The sequence below is a fragment of the Nyctereutes procyonoides genome, unplaced genomic scaffold (genome assembly GCF_905146905.1).
Source record: "Nyctereutes procyonoides isolate TBG_1078 unplaced genomic scaffold, NYPRO_anot_genome, whole genome shotgun sequence".
Lineage (NCBI taxonomy): Eukaryota > Metazoa > Chordata > Mammalia > Carnivora > Canidae > Nyctereutes > Nyctereutes procyonoides.
Genome location: NW_026575117.1, coordinates 4,151,272 through 4,171,368, shown reverse-complemented (window position 1 = coordinate 4,171,368; position 20,097 = coordinate 4,151,272). Strand labels below are relative to the sequence as shown.

The window sequence follows — 20,097 nt, the reverse complement described above, 5'->3', positions numbered from 1 at the left end:
AGTTGATTTAAGGTTCATTGTACCTAATTCTGATGTCACAACAGAAAATCTTAATAAGCTCTGAAGTACACAAAATGGATAGAAGCCTGAGAAAAGTCAGTATGGTGTGCAAGAACGCACAATTTAAAAAAAAAAAGATTACTCTCCTGCACAAAATGTGCACAATCTCACTCTCCCCACCCCACCTCCAGGAAAAAAAAAAAAAAAAAACACCAAAACCAGAAAACAAAGAACGGTCCATTCTTTTGGGGCCTGGCCTGATTTCTAAGAAGTCAGAATGAGCATGGTAGGTAGGGGGAGGGGTGGGTTATGACAAATGAGGTAGAAAGAGAGAAGGGGGTGGGGAAGGAGAGAGAATGAGAACACAGTAAAACAATGCTTGCTTTCATTCTTGGCTCCCATAGACACAGCCCAGAAGGAGCACTACGGGCCCCATTAGGGGACTGCTGGACACTGGCAGGCTTCCTTAACTCACAGAGCTATTTAGAGATCTGGGATTGGTGCCCGTGTCCAGGGAGTTAGCATTCCTGCCCCGGGGAGGTGGCATGGGAGAGAGCTTTCAAGTGTATTCAACATTCTCCCCCACAGCCTCTTCCTCCCCACTCCCTAACACCAAACTCCTAAATTTCCTGAAGAAAAACAAGCTCATTAATCCAGACTCAGCCTGACATAGCAAAAGATACAAGCAGCATTCTCATGGTGAGAACTCTGGGTTTGTAGGTAAGTGCTACTCACCTGTCCTTTAGACTATAAAGCAAGCTGTCTTAAAAGGTCTTTCTGGGTCCTGAACTAATCCTTCCTTTTAACACTGAGCATTTTCCTGTGTTATTATCACCAAAGCTCCATCAATAGCAATCCATTTATATCCTGGGGGCATGTTCTGAAATAATATTGCAAAGGACTCAAAGAAGAGGAAGGTGCGTCCTGCACCTCCTTCCCAGGAGGAGGAAGCCAGTGTGGGCTTGGTCATCAAGGTACAAGAAGGGTAGAAAGGACCAGAGGTCTGAGAAGATAGGTGAGCATGTCCAACCCAACTGGGGTCACTAGTGCTGCCCAGACTGCTGGTTTGGGACACCTGCCTTGTTTTGTGACCAGTAGGGTCCTACCCTTCCCATGTTTGAAATGTTGACTGTTCAGATTTAGTGTGTATTATTAGACTCTATAGTCACAAATCTGAAAGCCCCTTGGGAGTGGGAATGGTGACTTGGTCACCACGACTCTCAGCACTTAGTGTAGTACCTAGGACCTGGTAGGCTACAGGCTGCATGGACCCATTCATTGTGAATGAATGAACCAAAAGGGGTCCCAGAAAATGGCTCAGTCCTAAGTCCCAGATCCTCTCCAGACCCTTGTGCAGGCTTTTTGGAAACCTCTAAGGAATAGTGGAAGAGATTCTCTTATTAAGTGAATAATGCCTTATATAAGTGAAGTGTTTCTATTGTTTCCCCCAAAGAGTTGTTCATATGCTTGATCTTTATGGCAATCTGATTGGGACTTCATAGGGAACCTACCATCTATCGCCATTTTATTGGAAGGACACTAAGCCTCAGGAGAACAATTTTACCCTCAATTCTCTATGTCACCCTGGGAATTCATTAGTAACAGGGCAAAATTTCCCAATGGTGTGACTTCATCTGAGTGGGCAGCTGTGGTTTCAGAAACACACAGGATTCAAATATTGAAACCTGATTAAAAGCCAAAGGTCAGAGTCCTCCCATCTTGCTCTATCAGGTTAGTCATGGTGTGTGAGAGACTCTCGTATTATTGTCTGTAGACCATGAAGAGGATGGAGAGACACATGGTCATGGGCCCTCTGTATATGCACTTTGATTTGGAGAGGAAGAACACCAGGTGGGCAGAAGCCAGACTCAGCCAAAGACTGCAGAGATTAGAGCACATCTGCCTGTACCACATGAAACTGCTGACCCAGGAGCAGAGACAGCTCCAGAAAGAACTGCAGAGGTTGCAGCAAGGTGAGGCCTCCGGGATTAGAGAGAGGCAGGCCAGGGCAGCAAGCCATCACCTGGCTGAGGCCAGAGTGGCATCCCCGCCTCAGGACAAGGGCTCTTTCAGAGACCTGGATATCAAGGAAGCAAGAACTTAACCCTACCTGGATTTGAGGCTGCCTGCCCTCCCATCACCCTCCTCCCTGGGTTACACAGCTTCCCCCAGCAGCTCAGCAGTGAGGCTTCTTGAGCTAATACTTCTCAGACTTCCAGTTACTTCTGTGTTTCAAATGAGTTTTCTCTTGCTTTAGACCTTTGTTTTCTTTTTACATTATTTTCCATTCTGCTTTCCTTTCACTACATCTGGGTTGATTTGGTTTCATCTCTATGCTTGGTCAGCATTGATTGAGCAACTGTTAATGTGAATGTCACATTAAGAAAGGGAAGTTAAAAAAAAAAGATCTTCAGGATTAGCACAACCACAGAGCAATATCCTCATACTGACAGCTGCCCTCTGATGGGGCTGAGCCAGAGCATCTGGCCATTTTCAACACTCACCAATGAGATTGAGGCCCTTCCTACTTTCTGTGCAAAACGAACTTCTCAATCACCTTCCTATGTGTGTTCACACTAGAGCCTACAGATTTTGCGTAGGTCAGAAAATTTCAAACAAGCAATTGTGTGGTATATCAGTACTGTGTTTTCTTGGACTCTGAAGGCAAAGGCCCAATATTTCTGCTGTTTTCCCAAAGAGGCCTCTTTCCCTGTAAGCCATGTGCTCATATTCTTTATAATAATGTTCTTCCATAAAACCTCCTGTCTCCAAATAACCCTTTCCAAGTGTATACATCACTCAGAAGACCATCCAATTCATGGAGATAAGTAAGTAGTTAAGTAGTGATAATGAGAATAATGTAAGCTAAAAAACTGGTTCTGGTTAGTAGCTACTGATCATCATGGAACAAAGGACTACACGGTGGTGTCCCGAATCTTGGACCTTCCAGAGCTGCTTACACTAGTCAAAAATAATTGAGAAAGAAAACTCCTCTACTTGATGATCCCATTAAAATATGATGGCTAAGAACACAGAATCTGGACCCAGACTGTCAGTTTTGAAATCCTGGTTCTCATTTACTAGTGGTGAGGCCTTGGGGGCTCACTAGACCAGTCTGTGCCCCACTTGCCTCCAAGTTAAATAGAAATGATGTTCACCACTTCATGGAGTTAGTTGAGGATTTAGGCACTTGGAACAGTACCTAAACACACAATAAGTGTTAGGTAAATGTTTACTCTGATCATTTAATCAATCAATAGGTCAATCAATCAATAAAAGATGGTTACAGGATTAAAACTTCTACTGCTTTGTTGACAACTGCAAACTAGCACTGGGTGTTATATGTTGGCAAATTGAATTTAAATTTTAAAAATATTTTTTTTAAAAAAGAAAGAAAACCGCAAACTAGTTGTACGATTTATAGAAACTACATCCATCATTAAAATAATTAGATTTTGCTTTACATCAAAATTCAGCACAGAAAGGACCCCCACCCCCCACCCCCAGCTCTGGGAAACTATAGGCCCTTCTCACTAAAGGCAGGTATCAGGACTCAGAAGCTCTGAAAATGCTAGAGCATGTTCCAGAGGAAAGCCAGGTGTCGTGATTCAATGTAAACCTGTTTAGGTCTACACAGCTAATATATGGGTGCAAGAACAAAGAGTAATGTCCAAACAGCTGGCCTGGGAATTATTTCCCACAGCTTTGGGTCTGAAGGAGGATTCTGAGCAAGTAGCTGAACTTCTCTGCTTTCTATTTCCCTGTCTGCAAAAATGGTTAAAACAAATTCCAATGAGTGCTCATAGACTGGAAAAGAATCTTAAAAGCCATCTAATTAAATCCCACTTCCATTCTCAAAAGGACACTGAAGACCATATACCTACTTTCAAGGAGAGGGTTAGGGGAGGTATGCAGAAGGCCAGGCCCAAGGTAGCTGGTGTCCTGGCTAAGTAGTGAGTTTGCCTCTGTGACAGGTGGTATGGGAAAGTCTGGACCAGGAGGCAGAAAACTGATTCAGGGGCCTCCGTCTCTCTATCCTTTAGAAAGTCATATTCCTTCTGAGCCTCAGGCTTCTTGACAGTACAATGAAGGTAAGGGGGGGCGAATAAGGGAAAGGGGATGAAATAATATGTATTACATTTCAGTATTTATCAGGCATTGCACTAGGCAGTATTTTTCCATGATTCATTTACCAAAATTGTTACTGAGATTCAGCTTTATGCCAGTTGGTGGATTATCTAAAATTCATATTCCCAGTCCTCATCTGTAAAGATTTAGATCTTCAGGTTGGGAATTAGGCTCAAAAACCCACATGTTTAACTGAGGTGATACTAAGGCAGATTATTATGGGACAGGTATTTTGTGGACCAGACTTTACAACTTTACAAAACAGTATTACAGCCACTCTGATAGACGCAGGATTCTTAAAAAAAAAAAAAAAAAAACACGATCTGCTTCCTATAGATGCTCACGTTTAAATTGGAAGGTAGTTGTGCTTGTGAAAAATTATGAGAGATGCTAATTGCTGGGATGGTCAGTGGTTGAGCGTCTGCCTTTAGCTCAGGGCATGATCCCGGGGTCCCAGGATCAAGTCCCACATCGGGCTCCCCACAGGAAGCCTGCTTCTCCCTCTGCCTCTGTTTCTGTGTCTCTCATGAATAAATAAATAAAATCTTTAAAAAAAAAAAAAGAAAATACTAATTGCTAAATTAGAGTTATTTCCAAAGTAGGGCAGGAGCATAAGAAGATTCCTATGTCAAAGGGCCTCAGGTGAGATCTCCCAAAAGAAGCAGTGTGCAAGCAGAATCCTGGAGGAGAATGGGGCAGGGGGCAGCACGGTTTGCTTGGAGGACACATGGGACACACCCAGGCCAGAGGGAACAGTAGGTACAAAGGCGCCGCATGAGCATAACTTGCTCCAAATAGCCCGTGAGGGGTGAGGAGAAGGTGAGGCACGGTGTTGAGGCGAGGCCGTATGGGCGGTGTCTCTGCTCATGGAGAGTTCCATAGGTCTTGCAAAGGAGTTTAGTTTTCACCCTCCAGGGTCTGGCGGCGGGGAGATGACATGTTCACCCTGGCTGCAAGGTTTAAGAGAATCCCCAAATTCAGACCTAAACTAGAGGATTGGCCGAGTGAAGAGAAGAAGTATTTTGAGATATTTGGAAAGTAGAATTGTCAGAGCTTTGCGAGTAATTATATGTCCAGGGCCCAGAGTCTATTGCCTGGCACAAAGCTGGTTTTCAATTATCCTTATTGAGTGGGACAGCTGGACACATACAGGTGCCGTGTGTCCACAAGGGAACACAGAGGACAGATGTAGTGTCAGGAAAGATGTTCATTTCTGAGCCTGTTGACTCAACAGGGCCAAACTGCAGAAGAATGGCCTGGCTGGGAGAAGTAGCTTAAAATCTCTCAGCTTAAAGGAAACAGATGAAGTTCTTACATGGAAAAGACACACACACACACACACACACACACGCACACACACACTCCAGGAAACAACAGGGGAAGAAGGGCTCACGCAAGACAGTCTCTTGTCTTGACTACCTCGCAAAGAAGTGATCAGATGAAGCAGTGTTAGGAGTTTAATGTGAGTTCCAGTCCCCTTATCTGGTCATATTCCCTCTGCCTGGTGCCTGCTGACCCCATGCACATTCAGGGAACTCGCTCCCAAACCAGCGCAAGACTTTCAACCCCAAGTCACCAACTCCTGAGGTGTCCTGAAGGCTAACCGGGTCCTCCAGAGCAGCCATGACTACAGGATGTTGAAACATTTACTCAAAGAGTGAAAAACCCACTTAATCGTACCTGGCAGTTGCAACTCCTGGGTCAGGCGAGTAGGAGGTCACATAATTGAGGTGAATGAAACAATAGGGCACCATCTCTGGGTATCGCCCACACCCAGTTATTTTGTCTTGAAAACGCAATGCTTGCCAAGTAAGACATTCAAACAAAACCTCCACAGGCCTCCAGCCAGTTTCAACCTCTAATCTCAGTATTTCTAAATCCTTGTTAACATGTTCTAGGTCAACACTGGGGAGCTGCTGTAAGTTTTTCTGTCTTCCCCCATCCTGCCAAATCCGTCTTATGTGTATGCGGTCTGAGAATGTTCGTACGTTGGTTCTCTGCTCAGAGAACCAGTTTCCAGTCCGGCATCCTTTCTGTTCTTCTCTTACTAGATTAGTTTTTAGGGTTTCCGTCAGAGAGAACCACTAACTGGCTGTCTTATTTATTGCCTCATGGTTCTGGAGGCTCCAAGTCCAAGATCGAGGTGTCTGGGGGACTGATTTACTCTGAGGCTCTGAGGGAAGGACTGGACTACTCTCAGGCCTCTCTCCTTGGAGTGCCAGTGGCTGTCTTCCCCCTACATCCCTTCACCGCTGTCCTCCCTCTATCTGTGTCTCTGTGTCCAAATTCCCCCTGGTTATAAGGACACCAGCCATGGATTAGGGCTCCCCCTAATGACCTCCTCTTAACTGGCCTATCTCCTTAAAGGCCCTATCTCCAAATAAGGTCAAGTTCTGAGGTGCTGTGGGGTTAGGACGTCAACCTATGACATTTGGGGAAAACAGAATTCAACCGGTAACACTTTTTATTGACTCAAAGCAGATATTATCAAGAAAAAGCTCTCCTCTTATTTGGGGAATGAAATTCAGAAGAGACCAGAAGATGTCCTTTTGCCCTCACCACCAGGAAGGCAGAAGCACAGAGTTCCACAGGCTAATAAAATTAGGTGAGAAAATGCTTACTACCCTCATGGGGATGCTACTGAATCTTCCTTCCCACCTCACCTCCCTGAATCATCCTCTCCCTAAGAAAATGCTGCCTTTCCTCCTTAAGCAATGAAGCACTTCCCCATAGCGTGACCACCCCCTTCTCAGCCACTTCATCACCTCAGCCAATTAATTCCACACCAAACATGACCTAACAACTGGGAAATTCCAAATATGGGCCTTGTTGCTGGCTTTCATAGATCTTTCTTCTTTTTACCTCTTTCCCCAGAGCACTGGCCACCAACACGACCCAAGAGATATATAAATCCAAGACGCAGGTGCCTCCTTTCCATCAAGCTGGCCTAAGGGACTCCGTGAAAAGCAAAGAACAGTCACTACCTCCAAACTACAAGGCTTCCCACTTCACAGCCGAGAAGACACAAGCCCGAGAGAAAGACTGCCTAAGGCCCCCGAAGGGCAAAGAGTCCAACAAGGGCATCTCTACTCTGTGTCAGGATGGGGATGTCTCCACCCACACCGTAGATCAAGGCCCTGGTTCCAGCCCAGCTGGTGAGAGTGGAAGAGCACACGTTGATGAGGCCAGATCGGAAGATGCCAGCCTAAAGCCAGACCCCCAGGCAGGGAGACAAAGCCCCCTGAACCCCAGGGAATGTGCAGGAAATTGGAAAGGCGAGTCCGCAACACCTACCTTCTCAGAGCTGTTTGCGAAGGTCAGAAATGCCCACTACCTCCGGCACAGGGTCCCCCCCGAGTCTGAGAGATTGCTTACTATCGGGGAGATATTCGGGCACGAGGAATCCTTGCAGCCCAGGGCAGCCCAGGAGTGTGAGGACACGGTGAGCACCCTCCGGCCCTAACCACCCAGGTAACCTCACAATAACGTAGATCATACTTGCTAAAGGGATGCGTTCCTCAAGAAGCTGCAGAAAGTAGTATATAATGTGTGTCGATTTTATTTTAAACCCTCGGGCCTTTCTTTTTTTCCTTTTATGGGGATAGAATCTTTCACTGAATGAGCAAGACGGGCATATGACAAATGAGGGGAGAGACGAATCTTCTGAAAACGCTGTAAGCGGTGCCCACGTGTTGCTGATGCCACCAATTCTGTGCATCTTCACTGATGACTAGACTTTTCCCCCCGAAAAGAAAAATATTTGGGGTCCTGCTTACTTTGGTCGCCCCTTTTCTTATAGGAGGTTCTTACGGTTCCACCTGCTGGCAAAGGACAAAGGTCTTCTGTCCTCACTGGAACGGTGGGCATAGGAGCATCCTTGGAAATACGCATCCTCATAGGTGCTAGAAATAAAACCTGCTCCCTGAAAAAAAAAAAAAAAAACCTGCTCCCTGAAGGGCAAGAAAAAAATAGGATATTTTTAAGACTACCAGGCTTGCTCTTGTTAGGGTGAGAACAACACTCTTGCCTACTTCTACATCCTAAGCAGGAACAGAAGTCCAATGTTTCTTTGCGATTTGTAAGAACACTTTCATTTCTGATGGGTTTTTTTTGGAACTTATTATATTTTAGAGATGTAATATATTCTTGGATCCCACTGAATTCATTAATAAGTACTTGTGAAAAGCACTGATCTGTTAATTATTTCTGGAGTAAATTGTTCATCTTGGTAAAAAAAAAAAAAAAATACCGAAGTCTTTCCTTCCTTCCTTTCTTCCCAGGTGGCTCCACTTTGGTTTTCTCATTCCTGCTTTCTACCTACTCAGAGCACACTTTCTGGATCCTAATAAAGGAAGAGTAAACAATTTGTATCACCTCCTCCAACATTTCCTCCCCAAGAAGCAAAGCAACCGAGGAAGGCAGGCTGGGGCCACACGAGGGATTCACAGACACTTACTTTATTCCCACGGGCCCAGGCCCCGGCTAGCAGGCCCCACAGTGTAGAGAGCCCCCTGCAAAATGCCCCAGCCCCTTATTGTATGTCCTTCCTCCTTGTTTCCTGCCTAAACCCTGTCTGTCTGCATTGCAAGGACACTCCAAGGGGGAGTTTCCCAAAGGATCTGTCCCGCTCCTCCAGGGCCTTTCATCCAGGCCAAGCCACTGGGGATGTGGCCTCAGCCTCGGCCCTGCTCCCTGCGCGCCCTCAACCCCCACCCCGAGCACACCTGTGTTGCCAACTCAAGAAATAAACATTCTGCACGGTCCTCGCTCTGACCGTGCTTGTGTCTTCGCAGGTCAGAGGGGCCCAGGCCTGCCTGGCCTTCCCACTCCGGGACCTGATACACCCTCTTTCAAATGACGTGTCCTGCACTGCCCCAAAATTGTGCATTACGAACCTTCCATCCACACAGATTTCATGTTCTTATCATTTAGCCCAATATGTGTTCCTCCTTCGATACAACAGAGGAGCACTTTTATTGGCACCACTCAACACAACCAGGCGGGAAGCTGCTGCGGGGGCCGTGGCTGCCCTAACTCATTATGCCCTAAAGGACAGGGCAAAGCCCTAGTCTTCCTGAGGCACACTGAGCTCCAGGACGGCTTGCAGCGAGTCAGCTTCAAGTCATTCATTCCTCCCGTGGTCCCCCTTGGGGATCAGTGTGCTCCCCAATGGACACTGGGCACTGTCCAGAGACAATCTGGCGAGGTGGTTAAAACACCACTGTATTAAACCATTGCAAAAGCCTCTGAAGGGTAAGAAATCGGTGAGACAACTACTTCCGTTTTACAGAAAAGAAAAAAAATTGAGGCTCACGATAAGCAAAATCTCTATACAGTAATGTGAATGAGTACCAAGGGCCAGGATACTACTTTCCTGTCCTATCTTCTCTCTCAGAAAGCTGGGGGCGGGGGGCGCTGACACAATGTCCAATGGCTTATGCCCTCATTTTCACTTTGAAATACTTTCTTACCTTATAACTGAAAATCGTATGCAATAAAATTAAAAATAATGAGAAGGAAACACTCGTACTTCAATTTTGAGGGAACCTGACATTTTTTTACTACATGCATCATTAATTCAGAGGTGTATTGAGGAAGCAGTCTTCCCGATTTATACCCCTTCCCCCTGCCATAAGGGAAAGGGGGCTTTCACCTCATCACCTGAACCCATCCAGTGGGCAGGGAATCCACGCTCCACCCGGAGGCAGAGGCATCTGGAAAACTCTGAGATGGTGGCTCAGCCTGTCACCCAGTGTCCCACAGTGGTGCAGGCTGCTGAGAGGGACCCCAAAGGTTCCCACAGCCGTCCATGATTGGGTAAAAGTTGTGACAGCCCCTCTGAGGGTGAAGGCCAGGCAGAGGGAGGGGAACTTGAGAGGTCCGCCCCCACTCCAAGAACCCCAGGGCCAGAGGAGCCTCTGTGCCAACCAAACAGAAGTCAACAGCCCCACATCACCAATGACAGCCGGCATAGCAAGACCTGCCAGAGACATAGGACTGCAGCTGGACCCCAGCCCTGCACAGGCATTTGGATACAGAGGACAGAAGGAGGGAGACGGGGAGGCCAGGCCTCAGGCCTCATTCTCGTGCAGAGCCCAAGCCACACTGGGGTGGGGAAGGACGGATTTTAAACCAGTCAGGACCCTAAGGAATCATACCTCACGTGGTTGAAGAAAGTCCACCAGAAACAAAACTGGGAAAACAGAAGCAACTGGAAGTTGCTGGATCGGACTGCGATGGTATCAAGCAAAGCTGGCAGCAGTTCCCGGGAGAAAAGCACCCACCCCATGCGTGCACCTGACCACGCCGGGAGTTCTCAGCGGGATCCAGGTGGAGCAGCGTGGTGCTGAGATGTCTCAGATGTGGCTGGGGATGTGGTCCACCTGAGATGTGTAGGAGAAAAGGTCTGTTCCTAATTAAATGTTATATGAACCAAATGTAGGTTCTCCCGTCGTCCCTCCGGGGCAGAGAAAGCACTACTGTCCTGGGTCCCAGTAGCCAGCACTACCTAGAAACTGCGGATGAAATCGAATGCAATTGGTTTGATTACTTTCAATTGCTCCAGTTTAATTCCATTCAGGTTGGGCTGTGACGCTGGGCAAGGGAGAAACCTTCCCAGTCAAAGGGACACACATAATAAAGACTCCAAACACACTTCACACGTGTTGCTTGGAATCACACCCAATACTGGTGTGGGGCTTCTTGACTCCACATTATTTCTATTAAAATACTATTCCAAAAGCATGTGGTAGAGAGAAAATGTATGCAAGCTATCCGTGAAGATATGTAATTACGCAATCCGCTGCTGGGAAATTTGTGCACACTCTTGCTGAGGTATAACCTGAAGTGAGCTGCAGGAAGTGGGAAGCAGGTGCCTGCAGAGCTGTCATCAGGGCTCAGCCTCTTTCTCTCTCAGCTTAAGCTCTAGCCACTAGGATAGCATGAACAGAATGAGTGACTCCAACTGTTATTTCAATATGGTTGCACAAAAGATCAGATAGAATTTTGTAGAATAGGTATAAGAATTCACATTTGAGGGGCACCCGGGTTGCTCAGTCAATTAAGCATCTGCCTTCAGCTCAGGTCATGACCCCAGGGTCCTGGGATCGAGCCCCCACATCGGGCTTCCTGCTCTGCAGGGAGTCTGCTTCTCCCTCTCCCTCTGCCTCCTCTCCCCTACTCATGCTGTGTCTCTATCTCTCAAATAAATAAAATCTTAAAAAAAAAGAATTCATAATTGAATGGTATTTTTCCTAAAGAATTTCCCTTCATTTTTTTAGGAGGTCCACACTCAAACAAATACATACACAACACCCTCCTAACCCTGTGCCCTGTGGTCCCAGGGGCTGGTTCACTACAAGTGCTCCCACCAACAACCTCGCAGCACCCGGCGTGCATGTGGGAGCTGAGGAGGTTCCAGGGAGCCTCATAATCAGTGTCAGATATGAGACATGAATCATTGCCCTAACATACTTTTCCCATTCTAGCACATTCTGTAAATTTTTTCAGCAGTGTCTTCGTGCAGGTCCATCTGGAAATGAAAGCAAAAGCAGATATAACTTGGGTCCTAAAGGAAAATGGGATTAATAAAATTTGAGTTTAAAAGGAAGGCATTTTACATGAATAGGAAGAGAGTGAAAAGCTATGGATGGAAAAGAACAGCGAGCTAGGACTCTTCTAGGAATTCCCAGCAATTTGAAGACATGTGATCTCATAATCCCAGCTCTGTCCCTTATCCAGACAACTGGGACCCTCAAAAGTAGAAAAGCTGACAGATCTGAGCCTTGCTGCCCCCATTGTCTGTGTCTTTGGGCAGAGGCTCACTCCTGGTGTCATGACCCAGGAAGAGGCAAGCCTCTGCACTAAAAACACAACAGAGACCTCAATTCTAGAATCGAGGCTCTTATAATTATCTGAGAAGCTATAAGATGAGTAAATTTTTCTTCTATTATAATTGATTCTCAACAGATATCCCTTCAGTATAGAAAACAAGTAATAACCTGCAGACGTTGTCAATAATTTACACTCAGGAAAACATGCTTTCTGAAATCTGACTCAGAGTGATCAGAATCCCCAGATTTAAGACTTCTACAGCTCACCCCTACTTTACTGTTTAATCCTAATTATCACTAAAAAGAAAATAAGTCTGTTTGATAATATAGAAATAACCATCTGGTTTATACCTGTCATCTTGGAGTTGTTCCATAGGATATTGGAGTTAGCAAAGGCTTTGAAGATGAATCAGTTCGAGCTCAGTCCAGAGGTATGAGATGACTTTTGAAACAAACGGAAAGTGAAAATACTTGCTTTCAGTGAATTTCCCACCAATGCCTCTGATCTAGAGTTGAAAGTCTGTTCACTCTTTGTAAACCAATGACCTTCCTTCGTCGGGAAGATGGCAGGTTCTAGCATGTAATCTTCAGGGCCAGGAGTTAGTTATTAGACTGATATGATTTCCCAGAAGATATTCCCACAAATGCTACAAAGTGCAAGAGGAAAAAAGGACTCTGAGTTAAAATAAGTTTGGGGACATACAGATGGCCAACAGACACATCAAAAAATGTTCAACATCACTCGGCATCAGGAAAATAAATACAAATCAAAACCACAATGAGATACCACCTCACACCAGTCAGAATGAGTTAAAATTAACAACTCAGGAAACAACAGATGTTGGCGAGGATAGAGGAGAAAGGGGAGAAAGGGGAACCCTCTTACACTGTTGGTGGGAATGCACGTAAGCTGGTGTAGCCACTCTGCAAAACAGTATGGAGGTTCCTCAAGAAGTTAAAAATAGAGCTACCCTAAGACCCAGCAATTGCACTCCTAGTATTTATCTGAAGGATACGAACATAGTGATTCATAGGGGCACCCGCGCCCCGAAGTTCTTGGCAGCAGTGTCCACAAGAGCCAAACTCTGGAAAGAGCCCAGATGTCCATCGACAGATAAATGGATAAAGATGTGGTGTGTATCTACATGCACTATTACTCAGCCATCAAAAAAGAATGAAATCTTGCTATTTGCAGTGATGTGGATGGAACTAGAGGGTATTATGCTAAGTGAAGTCAGTCAGAGAAAGCCAAAGACCATATAATCTCACTCATATATAAAATTTAACAAACAAAACAGTTGAACATAGGGGAAGGGAGGGAAAAATAAAATAAGATGAAAACAGAGGGAGGCAAACCATAAGAGACTCAACTCTGGGAAACAAGCTGAGGGTTGTTGTAGGGGAGGGGTATGGGGGCTGGGGTAACTGGGTGAGGGGCATTAAGGAGGGCATGTGATGGGATGAGCACTGGGTGCTATATGCAACTGATGAATCATAAATTCTACCCCTGAAACTAATAATGCCATGTTAACTAAACTGAACTAAATTTGTTAACTAGTTAAATATATTAACCAGTTGAATTTAAATTTAAAAAAAATAAGTTTGGGGAAACGTGGGTTAAACAATAAAAACAAATCTCTCTCCCCGGGGTCTCTCTAAACTTTCAATATGCTAAGATTATGGTGAACGTCTGGGGAAAAATTATGTCATGCTGAATTCCTCTAAATGATATGACCATGACAGTTTTGTACATGAATCATCTTCGGAGACTATGATAATTCACTAATCACACCTTAGAAACGTTGTCTTGGAATAAAAACTAGATTAGGAGAGGTTTCTTTTCACATGTAGGTCAAATAGTCAGCAAAGATCTTACAAATTCCAGATGGCAATAGCAGGAATGACACTTTATATAGAGTATTTCCCTCATTTTCCTTCTAGGTGTTCCTGCGTGCATGTGCACACACACACACACATGCACACACATATACACACAAACGTGACAACAGCCCCACTCAAAAATTTTCTTAGGGCAAAACGACAAAAATGGTAAGAAGGTGAGGTAATGTTTGTGGCTGTTGCAGCCACTTTATATGGGTTACATGTGTTGGGAGGTAATCTTTGCTTCATTTCACAGATGAGAAATCTGCATTCAGAAGTTCAGCTGGATCCTGCGTAGACAATAAATACAGAGCTGAGATCAAGCCTATTTCTGTCTATCTCCAAAGCTCCTGCTCTTCCCACATCACCCCATCCTGCTTACTTCCACCCAAAAATTCAACAACAACAATAATTGCTAATGCCAAGCACTGGGCGAGAGGCTCCAGCACAGGCGCTCGTCTGAAGGACTTTGTTGTTAAGGGGAATAAACAAAGATAAACTCAAGTAAAATTGACATTGTATGTGCATCTGGGTGACACAGTCTGTTGAGCATCCAGCTCTTGGTTTCGGTGCAGGTCATGACCTCAGGGTCATGGGATCGAGCCCCACGTCAGTCTCCATGTTCAGCATGGAGTCTGCTTACATTTCACTTTCCCTCTCCCCTGCCTCCTCTAAAATAAAGAACTAAATCTTCAAAAATAAAATAAATGGCTGTCTATTCTCTAACATCTACCCTACCCCAAATGATCATATAAAACCAGTCATGGTAATTCTATTCTTCCTGCCAGGAACTCATTCAGGAAAGGGCATGTGACTCAGTTGTTGACAATCAGACATGAGGAGAAGTCAAAGGCTCCGGGACAGGCCTTCCCATTCCTAAGGAATCAACAATCAACACAGATAAAACGGTTGCTCTCGTCTTGCAGACACTGTCCTATCTGCATGTGATTCCCTGAACCACTGATGTCATCCTGCTGCAGACTGAGGAGGAAGCCTGGGCAGTGATGAGCCAGAGGCAGAGCTGGAAAAGTAGGTAGGAGGCAGATCATAAAAGGCTTTATGTTTGGGACGACTGTATAATTTACCATCCACCCTGGAGCACCTCTGAGGATGAGAAGGGATGCTAGTGATCAATAAGCTGAGCTAACAGGCACAGAAGGGTCAGATCTTCTTATATCCCAGGCTAAAGAGCGTGGGCTTTGCCTGGGTCTGGCCACTTCACAGTTTGGAAGGAAAGAAAGGTTGTAGCCCTGTCAACACGTTAGACATACATTTCTGGCCATAATGGAGAGAAGAGATTCAAGGGACCAGATGAGAACTGGGATAAAACTGGAGGCATGGTCCATATGAGAGAGGTTGAAGGACTGGCTCTGTGTTCAACGGGTCACAAAGATGAAGAGGATGAACAATGTTGACTTGGACATCTACGTGAAAGATGGTGCCTCTTCCCAGGACTGGGGCCATGGGAAGGGCACGGTCCTCTCTTCACCCTGGGAAAGGCTCAGGCGGCCAATCCCTGAAGCCCAGGGGTGGCTGAGTTCAGCTGAACGCGCTGAATAGGACTGTGCGTGGGAATGCACCTCGATGAGAATTGTAGAAAGTAAATTAGGGGTGGGGGGAAATTGTCCAGTCTGGCAAAGATTAAGAAGGAGGGAAAAAAAATTGAGGGACAAGAATCCATTTTAGTGGCTCATCTGTTGGACTGTCAACGAGAAAAGATAGGAGGCAGCATATGTGTCTGAGGCCCAGGACACATCAAGGAGACAAAACCTCGCCCCATGCCTGGATTTTAGATCACGCCCATGCGGTGGCTCCAGTCAGATCGTTCTCTTTCTCCCTAGAATCCATCTCTCTCCCTCATTTTCTCTCCCTGTGATCTTACCAGCTGCAATACAAACGAGGGAGCCCGACTTTCGTGAAGCATTCATTCCAACCCCCAGCCAAGATAATAAATGCGATGTGGTGGTGGCTGGCCAGGGGACAAAACACCCACTGCCCTATGGCTTGAGAATTCATTAATTCATTCATCCAACAAACATCTCTCCCGAGCACCATCATATGATAGGACCATCCCCTCATTACAGAGAACAGGAGACAAGGCATGATCATTGCCTGCAGGGCCAGTTTCCAGGCTTTTCGTTCATGTCTGTGAATCTAATCCAATAAAGACAGACATCTGATAGGCTGGTGTTTGTCCAGAAAACACGCCACGCTCTCTCTCTCCCCTCCTAGTTTCCCTTCCAGCTCCATGACCTCACCCTGTACTTCACAAGAGCCAAAAGAGCAAACAATGAAGAAGCTAAGTGCAGGAAGCCTGGAGTGTGACCATGATGAAGTGACACACAGTCCTTGCAGGCTAACCATGAGTTTTTTTCTTCCTGATAGAAGCTTTCTTTGCAAAAGATCCTTCTGAGCCTAGGAAGACCTCCCCTGTCTCCGAATTCCATCCTCAGCGCCTTCAAAACAACAGCGTCGACTACAGACTGCTATAGCTGGTGACGCTCAAAGTGAGAGCAGCCTTAGGATGACTTAAAAAAGTAGTTCGCCTCTTAAAAAAAAGAAAAAAAGTAGTTCACCTCTTAAGGGAAAAGTACTTTCAGCTAATCAGAGTTCTCCTTGTTTGGCCATTCATTCATATATATAAAGTTCCTGCCCCAGGGGCTGGGGACACGGATATATAACCCTCCCTCTTGGAGCATTTACTCTGGCCGGAGAGCCAATAAGAAATAAGAAAATAGGTATTCCATTAATTCTTTGATCACAACCATAAAGAGTGCTAGGAAGAAGTACAGGTGCTTCTTAGCCTAGAACAGCCTCCTGACCTCATCTGGAGGGACAGGGAAGGCCTCTCTGAGGACAGATGGGTAAGCTGAGACCTGACGGGGAAGGAGAAGTCAACAAGGTAAAAGGGGAGGGGCTGAGTTTCTAGAAGGAAGATGAACCAGAGCAAAGGTCCTTAGATGAGAAGAAGCGTGGGGTTAGCGGGTCCTGGAGGAGGAAGAGTGGGGCTGGAGCTCAGAGAGAAGAGGCAGAGAAAGGACTGGAAAGGCTTGTAAGAGAAGAGGCAGGGGTCTCGCTACTAAAAGTTTTCGGTTAAACCATGTTCACGAGGATACCAATCCCCCAGAAGTACGGTTGACCCGTGAACAGCACAGGTTTGAACTGCGTGGGTCCACTTACATGGGGATTTTCTTCAAAAAATACTATAAATGGATTTTCGCTTATGCTTTTCTTAACATTTTCTTCTCTCTAGCATACTTTACCGTAAGAATACAGTATATAATACACGGTACGCATACCAAGTACGGGTTAACCGACTGTTTAGGTTGTGGGTAGGGCTTCCGGTCAACAGTGGGCTCTTCGTAATTTTGTTTTTAGGGGAGTCCAAAGGTATACATGGATTTTCGACAGCTCCACGGAAGGTGGCGGTTGGTCGATGCCCCCTAGCCCACATGCTGTTTGTTCCAGGGTCAGCTGTACTTTTGGGGGATTGACATCCTCGTGTCTAAGGCCTGCAGGAGCGTTGTGATGTTGGTGAGGGGACCAGGAGACTCCCCTTTTGCTGGAACAGACACAACTATTAAAGGAACAGGAATGTGTGTGACTCGTACCTACCCAAGCTGAGGGGGACCGTGGCACCCTTCACCTCGTACCTGACGCCGAACAACCTTACAAGTGTCTTATTCTTCTATTTGTTATTTCTCCAGGGATTGCAGGTGCCTGGCAAGTAAGCCGGAGGAAGGAAGCTGGGCAGACTGATGAGCAGTGTCCTCGCAAATTATTTAAATGAAACAAGGTCCCATTACGGCTGTCTCCTTCCCTTAGGTTCATGGCGTATAACTTAGCACACCCCGTGTCAACACAAGATACAAATCCCTAATCTCCTGGGACTTGAAAATGGGTTGATAAGACATGGATCAAAACAGACCCCTCAACCATAACTAATTCAACATGTGTTCTAGACTTCATTTGGCATTGAATTAGTATTCGTCTAGTTTTCCTTATAAGACTGGAGACCGGACACATCCAAACCCAGGTTAGACGGATAATAAAGGGCCAAGCCTGCTGCCTACCAGAGCAGCTCATCCTTCCCAAATTACCGAAGAGGACAGCAAACCGCCTCTCTCACGCAGGCTCAAACACTGGTGTGAGTGCAGACGTACATATGCACAAGCATGTACAGTTATACATATGGAAATGTGCGCATGAATATTCATTACCATATTTCGTCTGACCCAGGATCCCATGATCCCATATTTCATGACACATACCATTATTTTCCAGTAAGAAAGGAAAACATGGTGCCAATTAAACTGACATGCTGTTGACTGGAAGCCGCATCACAATTTCAGAGAAGTTAAAATGCGAAAATGTACATTTTAGGACTGAAGCAACAAGGTCTATCTGAGTGTGTATATCGCGTGCGTGACACACACTTACTTTTTCTCACGTCTGTCACCTGCAAACAAGCAAGCACCCTGTGAGAAGATGATAAGGTCTTGGGTGACAGTCTCCGGTGGCCCTAATCATAAGAAATCAGGGAAAGATCACGTTAGCTAAACGTTGAGATTATGCTGAAATGCCTCTAATCCCGCTGAAGTCCCACCCAGGGCATGAAGCCTTTCCCAAATGATCTCCTTTCCCATCCGCCCTAGAACACCTGCCCTCTTACTACATGATCCTAAACTTTGCTCTAGAAAGTCTGGTCTTCACCCATCACCATTTTTGTATTTCAGTGGTGTTTCAGGCCAAAGGTCCCTGCAGGGTGTGTGTGTGTGTGTGTGTGTGTGTGTGTGTGTGTGTGTGTGTGTGTGATGGGGAGGGGTCACGGGGCCACATTTTCCATCTAATACCACCCCACCCTCCCCCCAGCGAGCACATCCATACTTACTCATGCTCTTGCCTTACCCCACCCCCACCCCGATGCTCTAAGATGCAACCTGTGAGTGCCCCCAAGAGCACGTCTGAGAGCCTTCCTGGCAATTCCCAAAAGGAGAGAAAGCTGCGTAAGAAAGTCAATGTAGGGTTACTCGGACTCTAAATTCCCCTTTTACTAAACCCTTTACTTTGTTTTAATGGAGCCAACAATCACAAAGCCCTAACTAGGAGTAGCCAGTACTGAGCGGGCCAGACGGTGCCGAGAGCAGGGCCACGGCCTGGTGAGCGCCCCTTGCCTGGGCCCGGGCTGCCCACCGGGAGCCTGCAGCTGGACACAGGCACAGCAACGTGCGAGCAGCACGCACTGTGACCTTCTCACACGACGCAAGTCACGTCTGGCAGGCAGGTTCTTTGCTGAACGGGCCCTCATAACGGCTGCCTTGGGGGGCGGTGTTAAGAAGGAGTCTGAGGCCCGAGCCTTTGCCAAACACATCTGTGTCCCCAGGAGGTGTCACTGCGAAGGGGTTCACAAAGAGCCATAAGCCGCTCATTAACGACTCACAATATTTGAGTAGGTTCAGCCAGGGTCCTAAAAGCATATTTTTTTCTTGTTTTGTTGAATATTTGGTTTTTGGTTTTGTTTTGTTTTGTTTTTATTGGGGTTCAATCTGCCAACATAGAGCATAACACCCAGTGCTTAATTTTGATTTAATCATTTTTGTGGTTGCATCCTGTATGCTAAGCGTAGATCTTTAGGAAGTACGGAAGGTGTTGCAGAGGCTGCAAGGCATAGACACAGGCCCCCAGCGAGAGGCGACGCGGTGGCGATGGCAGCAGGCTTCTTTCCAGTCTTTGTTTCCAGGCATCGTCAGGAAGGAGACGAATGCCAGCACCAGCCAATGCACAGAGGAGCCTTCGACCTTGTGGTTTCTGTTAAAGGATGGACACCAGTTCCCAAAGCGGGTCCACTGGTCCTACTTGCCACCGGATGCTCTCAAAAGAGGCAATCTGTGTCTATTTTTTTTTTTAACTTTTATTTAAATTCACTCTGCCAACACACAGGATAACCCCCAGTGCTCAAGCACCTGTGCTTACACGCATTGGGCGAAGGCCTGTGGTGACTCGGTATCCACACAACAAAGGTCTTGGGACGTTCCACTATAAGCAGATTCCTCTGGAAACGGTCCCTTTTTCTTACTTGCTGTCTTCCTCCCACCCCCTCCCTCTCCCCCCCTTCCCTCTCCTTCCCTTCTTTCCTGCTTCCTCCCTTTTGTTACCAACAGCATCTTGCAGCAGAGTCATGTAGCACAGAACACGCTTGGGAGGTAATTTCTCCGTTGGTGTTCCCACCCCCCAGAGCCCCGCAGCCCAGGGGGGC

At 46.3% G+C, this 20,097-nt stretch overlaps 1 protein-coding gene across 1 annotated transcript; it reads left to right on the top strand.

Annotated features, from left to right (window-relative positions):
* Positions 1-1,786: 1,786 nt before the first annotated feature.
* CCDC190 (coiled-coil domain containing 190) lies at positions 1,787-7,591 on the top strand. The gene is made up of 3 exons (XM_055333886.1): positions 1,787-1,973; positions 6,610-6,733; positions 7,003-7,591. Exons 1-3 carry the CDS (start codon positions 1,787-1,789, stop codon positions 7,589-7,591), a joined length of 900 nt encoding a protein of 299 aa, XP_055189861.1.
* The last annotated feature ends 12,506 nt before the right edge of the window (positions 7,592-20,097 follow it).